Genomic DNA, 12,877 nt, shown 5'->3' on the forward strand with positions numbered 1-12,877 from the left:
TGCAACAGCAAATAACAGTTACACTGTCAATTCTTGCTCAAAAACAAAGGTCTGAAACTTGAAGTGAGGAATTTGGAACAAACTTTACAAAAAATTTACGCCGGAACAAAGCGATACTACTCCCCACCCAAACAATCGATTCATCAATGAAACACCGCACGACTACGTCATACTTCTTGAGGAATATTGACCCCGACGTCGTCGAACAAGATATCCATGATTACGTGACAGATATGAACATTCGAGTGATAGGTCTTACATTATTTCGTGGACGGCATGGTTCGTCCGCACGACTAAACATATATCCGGAAAACGAAGATACAGTCGAAAATAACTCCTTTGGCCCGAAAATGTAACTTGGCGTCGGTGGGTCTGCAAACAAGAGTGGGAGCTCAAACGGGAGCAGTCCCGACAGCGACGTCGTAACCACCTAAGGCACCATCCATACCGGCATTACCACAGATACGATGACTCCTACAGTAAACAACATCACGGAAATGAAGACACCAGCTCAAGTGACAATGACAGGAACAGCCCATGGTACTCTGATATAGACGACTACCACGATACTGTTGAGTGGGACCCATCGAGGGAATAATAATTGTATTTACCGACAAAACACAAAGATCAAGTCTTACAAGCAACATTTGCAATGCAATACTCTTCTAGGAAGCAAAATACTCTTTTGCAAGAATATTAAACACTACGTAAACAATGAATAGTGGTCTGTTGGTTACGGTGTTCAGTACAGGAATGAGTGACCGGGAAAGTTAGCACGGGTAAATTGAATAGTAAAAGCGCCCTCTATAAATCTAGAAATAGGTAAATCACTCATACTGAACCAACTACTTTCATACGTCACAAACTTAAACATTTACATACATGTAACATACATAACAAGACACTGACAGAACATTAACTACGGGCAGAACATGATCGCGCTTTATTACTTAAGATAATGAATTTATGAAATGATCAGGTTGTTACAATATCCATTACCTCCCACTTGTCCCATCATTTATCAATAATCATAAAATTAAAACATATTAGCCTGATCAGTGCACGCACCAACTTATAAACGATGAAAACTTACACTTAATAGTAACATACAAATGTATAAATCAATTTCAAGTACTCGACAAGGCGAAACTACTGTTTACATACTGTGGTTACGTTATGTGCTTCCGATGGATCATCTCTTTAGCGTATTTTTGTAGGTTTCGTTGCCTATTGCGGGTTTGTGACCCTGGAGGCGTCCCACACGCACCCCGTCTTGGTCATGTTCTTGAGAATACTTATGTCAGAGAAGGAGAAGAGAGATAAGAAAGCCCTGGAAGAAGATCCGGAGAAATACGGTATATGCGTTTTTTTCCACTGAATATACCACCTTCAAACTTTAAACGCTTACTCACCGTACCAAAGTGCTCTTTCCCTGACCAGTTATTTAACTCCAGCCTTAACATTGTAAGAGTTATGGACCTTTATAACCTTTTTTGTAGAAAGTATAACCTTTTTTGCAGAAAGTGTGGTTTTTTTCGGATATTGACGTTAATTGATGTTAAAATGGCTCGATATAGACTTAATTTATTAAGAGTTGGCGAGTTAGAAAAATGTTCATATAAATATGGACAGAAACGTGCAATAAGATATATCTTGCTAATTGTGTCCTTGTTACCAAAGTATTGCATTATATGCTCATTATGAAGGTCTGACTTCAGAGAAAGTGGTTGAGAAAACAAGAGCCTTCATTCGAGCAAGAATACGTTGGCACAATAATATTCCTGTGTTCGATCCTGAACAACCCAGCATTGAGAGCGTACCGCAAATCTCAGATGGATTACGTAAAACAAATGCAGGAACGTCTGTCCAAGCTGTATTACATGGTCAAGAAACAAGCAGGTGAGCTTGTGAAGAAGATCGACGCAGCTGGAATGGACGCAAATGATGTTGATGACATGATGAACAGCGATGTTGATATAAAAGAAGCGGCCAAGAGAAACTGGAGTAAAGCGCTGATTACAGCTAGGTTTGTGCAGAGAATGCAGAGATATGTTGATGAAAAAGGGTATGTTTGTGGTTGATAGTGAAAACACAGGCAACACTGCTGATGGTAAAACTCATATCAATGGTGGGTATGTTCATGATGCCGTTAGAAGTGAAAACGATGTTAATGTGTACATAGAGACACCCCAAAACAGGTGGAAAATGGCAAGTTTTAATGCATTAACAAAAAAGAACGAAAATAAACAAAATCATGAAGCCTCTACAGAATTATAATATCATGCTTTGCTGACTATTAAATCCAGGTTACTTACATGCACAATTGCATTGCATACATATGCTATATGCTATGTTGGAGAGGTTTATACATATCATTTGCAATTTAGAAATCGTAGGTTCAAAATATGATTTTCTATTTCTTATAATTTTGTACTTTATCTTTTTTTTCTTTTTTAAACCTACTTACATTTACATATGTTTTAATTTGTGTCTTTGCCGCTCGAAGATGCGACATATAGGCAACATGTGTGGCGTCGGTGACATTGTCCGCTTTGTCATGATCTGTTATTTACCGAGCTTATTACTTTGAGAGTTTGTTTTCTTCTTTTGAAAGGGTGGTATTCTAGCAAAAACGAAATTAACGAAATACAATTTTTGATATATTACACTATTTGATATTTTAGCACGCTTTCATTTCCGAATCAAACATTAGCACAAATGGGGCTTGGGCCAATATTAACGACATCATTTTCGAAAGGATATAACCTTCGCATACATTTGAGGCTTTTTTTCTGAAAAACTACAATGAATATTTAACTAGTAACATAGCTACGCCACTCACGGAATAAAGCTTTTGGTGCTCAATTCCGATACACTGAAACAAACACTTATTTACCATCTCCCATTTATTGCTTTTTGTTATATATATAATATATTATATATCATACTCGATTGAAACTAGCATTATCACTATAACCCGTTATTTACCATGATTTTGTTACATTGTACATTTAAAAATATGTAAATTGTTTATGCATTTAATGCAATATGCAACTTAACATGTCAAAATACAGAAATCTATTTTACAATTAAACATTTCTAAATTTGATTGCTTCAACAACTGACAATGTAGCATAACTTGTGCTCAGGATTTTAATTTAAGATAAATCTTAAATACAATTTAAATAACTGTATGATAGACAGGTTATGTAGATGTGTTATTAATGCAAATCATTTTAATTATTAACAACAAAATATTTGCAAGACATATAAACACATCACATCACTAGATGATATAGATATTCTTTGGTAACAATGGTAACCTTGTCTTTTATTCTGTGATTCAGAATTTATTTGACATGTTAAATGCCTTTTATATTCATTATTTTATATAATTGTATGTTAATATTTTAGATATGCTTACATTTGTATTGAATGATATTATCCTGCAATTAAACATCCTTACATTTTCTAATAAATACTTTGTCTTCCAATGAAATAGAATCGAACCTGAACGTTTATTGTTGTTTTATAAAATGTCCAAGTATTTTTTTTTATCCATTTACCTATTATATTGCATAGTAAATGTACGGTACAGAAACAAATAGTATAACAGTTTACAATTATGATACCTTAAACGGTCATGTTGCATGGACTACTTGTTTTAACACCAAGAATACATTTACAAAATTTAGGAGAATATGCTTGATCTCTTTTAATTTTGAAAATCCCCTTATGTCAGACCCATTATTCAACTTGGCCCCAACAAAGGCGTCAAACGAAGGACAAAGAACGCTAGGCTAAAAATTGTAATGCTTTGTATTATTCATAAGTACATAAAGCAGGACGTTACACGTATTCCGAATCTGCAACGGTTTAAGTGAGGTTTTGGAGTATGCAAGATGGCGGCGAAACAATGTCAAAATAGGATTTTTGGAACCTGTCTTCGCCTGGTAAGTAGTAAAAAGTATGTATTTCCAAAATATCATGACCCGCATTCAGCTCTACAATTACCATGCCTCCCTCGGCTCTTTATTTCATGCAACAAAAATGATAATGAAGACTCTTGTACAGCAAAGAAATTGTCAGGAAATTAAAATACCATATCTAAATAATGTTAAAGGAGAAAACATTGCAAATAAATGTGTTTTCGGAGCTTAAACGTTTAAAGCATCAATTTCTCTCTTCCCACATTTGTAAACAACAGACTGACCGAAGGTTTACCTCCAAGAACTTTTTTATTCCGTAACCTAGAAACATGAAATAAAGAGCCGGGGGAGGCATGATAATTTTAGACCCGAATGTGCGTAATAATATTTTGGAAAGTTGATGATTTGAAATACCTTAGAACAGTATATATTAACTGAATTAACTCATCATTTCTTTTTTTTTCCACTTTTCCACTGCGTATTTTGAACAATTATGAGCATACATGTAATTTTTCATGTCATATAAATCCAACAAACACATTTTCAATACGACTTACCCTCTGCACCAGGATTTAAACCATGCTTATATACGGCCTATTAAAAAAAACATTGACTTCTGCATACTGCCCGGTACGACCTCAAATTTAACAATCAATTGAATCGATGTGAACGGATCGGTTCCCCAAAGCTGAATGCCGTTACCTTCACATTCGCACGAATTCCTCGTGTTATCAATCGCCACCTTGCGGTTTGCGGTTATTTCATTATAAACAAAGGAAAATAATTTCCTTCTAATTCGCTTTACTCAAACGTAGGAAATTATATTTTCAAAATCACGATTATTGCTAAAAATAGCTTGCTTCATGGTTTCCAGCCTTGAAGGCATATCATTTTGCAATGATGAAAAATAAGTGTAAAAAAATATCCATAGAAATGTTTGCCAATTGTATTAGGTTTACTCTTTATAAAGTGTTTCCAAAAATCACGTGGCTCAGAAAAAAACATTTTTTTTTTTAAACTGTTTTCGTAGACCTTTATTTATGCTTAACTAAGCGCTGGTAGGCTATTTTATATTCATCAATCATAATTGATCTGTGGTTATCATTCTTATCTCAATTAAATCCATATACGTCATTTTCTACCTTAAAAGTGTCAATACAATGAAAGTCTTCATCTTTCAGTTGCAGATATTTTTTACGCTATAACCCACGTGACTCATGAATGTGAATGACCCTGTATCATAATTGGCTCTTAGTTGGCTAGGCATTCAACTGCAGTCAAACCTCGTTGGCTCGAACTCTCAGGGACCGGCGTTAAATACATCGAGCCTCAGAAGATTTGGGCCAAGCGGGAATGTTTACCTTCAGTACAATGGAATCGGCCCTTAAAATTCAGTTCGAGCCAACGAGAAATTTGAGCCAAGCAATGTAATTTATGATTGTGTTGTTTACACGAGTGGATGAACGTCAATATTCGGATTTACTCCGTCTTTTAACCGTGAAATGAGTCTTTAAATATACATTTACTATGAAATGTTGACAGCATATTACTGTCTCGTCTAAACCTATACCGTGGAAGACATATTGTTTCAGCACGGATTTCTGTCCATCCCTTAGTCCGTCTATCTACTCGCTGAAAGTCATACTTTCGTGTCCGCTCCGTATTTTCTGAACACTCTTTAAATGAATCGCTCAAGGTCAAAAGTTGGCAACATAGATTTAGTGCCCGCTCTGTATTTCTTTAACCTCTGGAAGGGATTTTAATGAAACTCAGTCCGAAATTCGCTACATGGAGACGGTATGCAAAATCAAGACTAAAGTCGCGCATACTGAAGGTCAAGGTCATAGTTAAAGATTAAAATTCCACGTATATATTTCATGCCCGCTTTATAGTCCGAACATTCCCTAAAAGATTTGCATGAAACTTGTGAAAATGATAAACCCGTTTACACAAAATGCCTAACTTACACTCCAGACGCGCCGAAATATAATTTTAAAGTATCAGTTCAAGGTCAAAGGTACGAGCCTTAGATTTCATGTCGACTCCATACCTCTTATATCCCTTGGTGGAACTTCATGAAACTTGGGAACACTATTCAAAACGCCCATTCACAGTGCAGAACTCGATACATGCAGACTGAAGGTCACCATGTAACGTCAAAGGTTCGAGCCATATTTTGTCCGCTGTGTATATCCTTATCCTCTTAAAGGACTTTGATTATATAAACTGCAAATATCAACCTTCTTCGGACAACGGGTAGAACATGCATTTCAGTCAATCCAGCTTAAACTTCACTCAAAAGTTCAATGTTGCGCAACAAAATTACATGCAATAACTTATTAATGACTTATGTGAGATCATTACAGTAACTACGAAGACAATAGGGTAATTCTGTGCAACATGAATCAATACAACTCTGAAATTGTATGTCAAAACGCGTTATCACGAAGTCTTTTTGGTCTCGGTAACTAGTTTGAGATTCGATATAACTGAAATACAAAGACAAACCCTTTTAATGCCCTGTTAAAAGGCAAAGGGTCAAGGTCATATTTACACTTGTGAGTGATTTAAAGGCGGTATATATTGGTACACACATTTCCGTATTTCTGTGTTCAAATTAATTCAGTTGCTTTTGCATTTTTACAATGTTTTACATATTTTTTAAATACATTCCAGTAAATCTTAAAGTATGTGAAGGTAGTTCATACACACTTATTTGTGGTGCTACGGACGAGATCATACAAGTACAATCATCATTCTTCGGTAGAACTAGCATGGGAGACTATGAGAACCCGTCTAATACCCTATCCAACTGCAGCATTGATACAAAAGCATAAGTCCAAAGTTCTTGCCAGGGCATGAAGGTAAATAGACAAAATATAAGCGTACTTCAAATCAAAATGTCTGCAAAAGCAATAACCTTCTTCAGTCAAAAATTGTTATATCAAAGTCGTTCGGACCTCAAATAATACTTCGAGATAACGAAAAATAAAATACAAAAAAAAAACCATTGACTAAAACCAACATATTCGAAAGCAGTTCGACATAAGCAAAAGCACAGCATGAATTTCGTTGATTTTACGCATACGCATTATTTTAAGTCAATTTTTGTTAGTTTAAAACTGTTGAAAGTGTTCTTAAATGTACAAATACTTGTCACGTGTTCCAGTTTCATTCACTTGTATTTCTACGCGATGATTTTTTTATTTCCTAAATACTTTCGCTTTAATACTTGTTTGTGTCTACATAAATATTAAAACCTTAGATTATGTTGATGGTTCAACAGTTTAGTCTAAAATTAATTTCATTGCAACAACCATTTCCGTAAAGTAGGGAACTATGTTTTAGTGGACGTTCTGCATGCGCAAAAAGGAGTTACCTTGACTAAGAGGCCACGGAAAGGGACTGTCGTAAATATTTATATGAAAACCAAGTTCGCTCCAGAGGGGAAATAAAAACACACGATAAATGCATGAAATAAAAAGAAAATTTGTTGAATACAGTGCAAGAACGTATTTCATTTCACTAGTGTTAACCGAAAAATAATAGTTTTACTTGTGGCTACCACACTCGTGAAAATAGTTCGTTCTGTGACCAAACGTGAAATAAAATACGATCTTACACTGAACTCAATATCGTCCGTACTCATTTTGAATACTCTAAAATTGTTTAACGTCTGCTACGCCATATTCGGGTAGAAAAATCATCGTTGCTAAAGATACAGGGGTTTACACTATAATTTATGTTAGTAAGTTAATTGGATGACTAGAATTAAATTCTTAATGATTAAGAATGTGCGGAGTTATCGTAGCGAATGTCCCATCTTTCTCAATTAAAGTTCAAGTCAGGTCATCTTACTGACTTAGAAAACAACCTCATTGGCTAACACATTGTCAACGCAAAATCTAACGCAGGGAGTGTGTATCTGATGAATGGCAGCTGGCGGACCATTAAACATATGCGAAAGTTGAAATTCTTAATGATTAAGCGGAGATGTAGGTTGTATTCTAAAATACACAAATTAGGCAAAGAAAATACTAAACAAGTTTAACAAGTAACGCATCTAGGTCGTAGATTGAGGTTTTGTTTTGCTTAAGGTACATGACCACGTTCCTCCGAAAAATATGAATGTCGACCGATTTTAATGAAACTTGGAACAAACAATTGTCAATGACGTACTTTAACGAGGTTTGTTTTAATTTATTTTAAAAATCCCGTTGTTTGTTGATTTACAGCGCCACCTAGCGGACACGTGCGGAAACGTTGAGAAAACCGTACAAAAATACGGCTTTTTTAATAATAAAAAATCGGAATATAATTTATTGTACGCTGAAAAAAAAATCCTATAATTCAAGTACTATCTTATTTAAGAAAAAATATTAATGTTTAGGTTTTATGACGAAAATATTATATTAATATTATTGACATAGTGACAAATATATAATACATAGCTCTATGCAGGTAGCGTTATATTTGTCTTTGGTACAAAGATCCACCAGCAAACACATTCACAACCCAAATTGTCATATTAATGCTTACTTTCGAATGTCGAATACATATATTTGCAGATGGCTTGACTTTCGCCCTTAGTACTAAGCCCCATCAAGGAACAAACTCGCCATCGCCTGAAAGTCCGATTTCTGTATATTGTCGAATATCGAACTCTCAGCTCGATAAGAACTGCTGGTTCGAAATTCTTCTTAGGTACTAGCCCCGTCAGCTAATTATCCCACCAGCCCCTGTAAGTCTGACGCCTGTAAATGATCAAATATTGAACTCACAGGTCGATTTTGCAGTTAGCTCAATAGTCGCTTCATTAACGACACTCTACAACACTACATCACGAATATCAATCTCAGAGCTGGCCCCGACTTGATATAGAATTTCGATAATGATTTATAAACGAACATCGTCCTTAACGATAAACATGTGTAGGTTAGTTGACGGAACTTTGATATCATCTTTAATGATAATAAAATATATCTCAAAAATATTAAATGTTTGGTGAATGCTACAAGATTTACTGTGGTCTACCATAGTCTTATAAGGTAGAAATACCGTGTTTTATGTTCATTTCATTCAAATCAAACTCGATATCCTTCATAAAAACCATTGTTTTCGACATTTTTTTCATCCCTTTTGGAAAATAAAAGTAATATAATTAATTATGGTAAATCTTATTTTGGAGTAAGAGTGCATCTTTAAGGTATCATGACAAAATACAAAATTGGGTTAATGTTTCAGACATGTACCTTGACCGCGGACACGAATACATACACGGCGCCATGTGGATCAACAACCCACTACTTGGCCATCAAATACGCTTGCGCTTTGCCTTAATACTTTTGAAACAACTAACATAATTTGTTCTGTTGTCCATAAGTTTCGGGTTATGGCCGATTAATATTATTCAATTACTTGTGAGGTGCCGGTTATTTTTCCTGAAAATATTTGTTCGATTTCTTATTTTAAATACCTAGTTAATCAAACAAATGAGTTTTTATTAAGCACTTAATATTAGTTATAATATAGATATTTCAAAACTGGCGAATAACATACTGATTATTAGTATACTGTAAGCCAACCGAACATGATCTTTTTTTTTAAACATTTATACTGTCGATACCTCCTCTGCCAATAGTGACATTTTCGAAACAGCTACTCTGGAACACGAGCTTTTCGAGTCTTCTTGTGCTCTTTCTCGAATCTATTTGACAACTGCAAACCCCACCCATTCGACGTAGAAGAGGAAGAACGCTGGAAGCGCCCCTCCAAAAAGTACAGAAAACATAGGCTATTATAAACATGTTATTGGCTATGACGCAACATTTGATTATAAATTGTGTATCTAAGCATACAAACGCTATTTGATGCATGTGATGACTGTAAAAGCTGCACTCTTACAGATTGAATGTTTTGACAACTTGTTTTTATTTTTTTTCTTGGATTGAGTCAATTTCAGAGTAAACATCTGCAAAACATTGATATAAGACTGCTGACAGAAGATCAGATCACAGACTTTCATTTTCCGTTCGAAATGTTTTATGGCTAAAAGCGTTACTAACGGTTTAAGAAAAATGCATAAAACATCAATTTTTGAAGAAAAATATGAACATCTGCAATTTGATTTTTGTCAGCAGTCTTATATCAATGGTTTCTATGAATATATAGAACATAGAATGGTTCGTCCCAAGACAAAAAATAAAAAAAGTTGTCAAAACGTTAAATCTGGGAGAGTACAGCTTAAAATATTTGTACTTAGTGTGACATCAAAGGGACCCCCCTATTAACTTGCAGTTCTTGGCATTAACCAGGCCCAATGCCCGGCTTATACTATGTGCTCCTACCATGGCAGTAATATTCAAGTCTACTCATGCAAAATTAAATCTATATGTGCATCTCTCAACAACACCAATACTATTTTGACCAGAATTAAAAATTGTACGTTTTCCTCCATGACACCTTGGTCTAAAATGAACCACACATCTCTTACAGTTTATATCCATAACATTCATGCAGCACCAGTCATAGTAGGCACAAACAAGCAAAATTTCATTTATATGCTTAAAGTAATTTATCCCAACCTTTCAAACATAATGCTTAGATATTAACCAGTCATTTACTTACTTATGTACATACTTTTATAGTAAACTCAATTATTTAACAAAGAGTATGAGGTACCTTTTATTGCGTTGTTATCTATTGTTTTCAAAACATGACGTTACAATCTCGAATTCGGTTTAACACGACACCGGAAAGAATTCATGAATGGAAGAAGTTAAAACATTAGGGACAAAAATAGTTAGCTGTACTTGGCTTTGCCTTGAAAAGGGATTAAATACTTAGTTCAGTATAGAGCAGTTATTTGATTTTTTTTTAATTTCTGTAGATTCAGTTCCAAATCTTTATGAAATCAATTTAAATGTAACGCAAATATAAATGCTGTGAATTGGTATAGAGATAAGTTATTTAAGGCATATTAATAAAATAAAATACAAGTTTAAAAATGTTACATTGTATTCAACGTAAGTTTTTGATATTTTGAGATTTACAATGCAATATAATGTATTCAAGTTTTATTGGCAGTATCGGCAACACAAGAGCCTTTGGCCATGAACAAGTAACATAAAACATATTAAGTGAGATGCACAAAAATACAAAGATTTAAAAAGTACATACAAAAAAATTAAATGTTCTAATACAACAATATACTTGAAGGCACTAAACTAAGAAGCAACTGCATCAGTGGAGACAGATCGCCTCAACATAGCATAGCATGGTATATGAATTTAGCCAAACGTCTTAAAGTTATACATGTACTATCATTTGATGACATTGTCTTGACAAATTTATTCAATGTATTCCATGATCCTGAACCAAGGGATCTTCAAATTAGAATTGATATAAAAACCTATGGCTAGATGCTTAAGCTTAATACATAAGCCTTATAGTCAATGTTTAATGAAAAATGTTGATTATACATCATATTAGCACAAAGTAAAATGCATTTTAATACACGGGGGATATTATGTAGACTGATAGCACATGTTGTGTTTTAGCGACATTTATAATATGTATGTTTATATGAAATTCATTTTAACACAAGTTATCTAATACTATTCAAATTTACTGATTTTGCATTTATGTACATTCATTCATGAATAATACAGTATGGCTTTTTTATTGATGTACCGTTACCGCTCAGACCTAAAAAAATGGTTTGGTTAGAGTTACATCCTTTTCAAAAATAGGTAGGGTATGTAGGCTTTTTGTTCTATTTTATTCTTATTTTTATTAGGCTTTATATAGGAATGCTTTTTTCATTATTGAAGTATGGTGTTAAAGTAATATTTCGAAATGACTATAAAACGGTAGAGTCAGCGCCTTTTTTCGTAGGTAGGGTCGGGTAACCCGAACTGTATATATGTGTTTAGGCCTCATGAACTTTTTTGGACATATTTGACCAGACGTCTTTAGCCAAATAAGTTTGTTTTATAAATAAAGACTTAAATGCCATTTTTTTTTGTGTGAAACATGTGAGTTCATAAAGAAACAGTTTGTTACATTTCAATACAATGATGTATTATGTTACATTAAGTTATTATAAGAAAATGTTTACGAAGTATTTTTTATGGTATGAAAATATAATATAATGTAAAATATTGTAAACATATATGTTTTGGGTTTTTTTGTATTTAGGGAAAAGAATAAATATATGGAAAAAGAGAGTTTTATTTGCATTTTGTTTTATAAATGAATACCTTTATACGAACTTATTTTAAACTTATTTATTTTTGACAACGATTGTGAAACGAGTTATAGTTAGTTATATAAATCACTCTCGTTGGCACGATGTTGCAAGAGACTGTGGTCTTGTGCTGATGGGGGGTACTTTGAGAAAACCCACTTGTGCAACTTGGTGACCACAAACCAAACTCACATTGTATGCACGGTTAGAGTCTTGTTATCAGTTATTAAAAAAATCATAAAAGCATTATTTAGTAACTAGTTAAAAGTTAATCACTCAAATTTATTTTTGTTATATTGATTATAAATACGAGTGTCACTTAAAGGCTAAATCACCATGAGGGTTGATTGTACCTTTAACTTCACAAGTACAGGTTATATATTGCCATTCTTCTAGCAGTCTTTAACAGGGTGCTCTCTTTACTGTGGTTGGACTATATTTTTAAACATTAAGGAGTAAAAGGTTAGTTTATCATGTAATTGTTTGCTTTTAAAGCTATTTTTAAAAGATGTTAGTTTGCTGTACTCGAAGAGCATCTTATAAGTGAAGAGATTAACTGGTATGAAGTTTGGCAATTTTGACAGTGTTTATTCTCAATTCCATCTCTTGTTCATTCAAATGTATACAAGTGAATTAAACATTCAGAGCATATCTTTGCAGATTTTCATATTTTTGTTGTAGAACATGTGTTGGTTTGCTC

The 12,877-nt window shown here is 34.0% G+C and overlaps 1 protein-coding gene across 1 annotated transcript in view; it reads left to right on the forward strand.

Annotated features, from left to right (window-relative positions):
- The first annotated feature begins 467 nt into the window (after window positions 1-467).
- LOC128220128 (stimulated by retinoic acid gene 6 protein-like) overlaps window positions 468-12,877 on the forward strand; it is a 46,953-nt gene continuing 34,543 nt past the window's right edge. Inside the window, exons 1-3 of the mRNA XM_052928393.1 lie at window positions 468-540; window positions 1,218-1,355; window positions 1,807-2,065. Of these exons, the coding sequence (XP_052784353.1) occupies window positions 468-540; window positions 1,218-1,355; window positions 1,807-2,065 (470 nt within the window). The remainder of the gene's footprint in view (window positions 541-1,217; window positions 1,356-1,806; window positions 2,066-12,877) is intronic.

Source organism: Mya arenaria, chromosome 15 (genome assembly GCF_026914265.1).
Source record: "Mya arenaria isolate MELC-2E11 chromosome 15, ASM2691426v1".
Lineage (NCBI taxonomy): Eukaryota > Metazoa > Mollusca > Bivalvia > Myida > Myidae > Mya > Mya arenaria.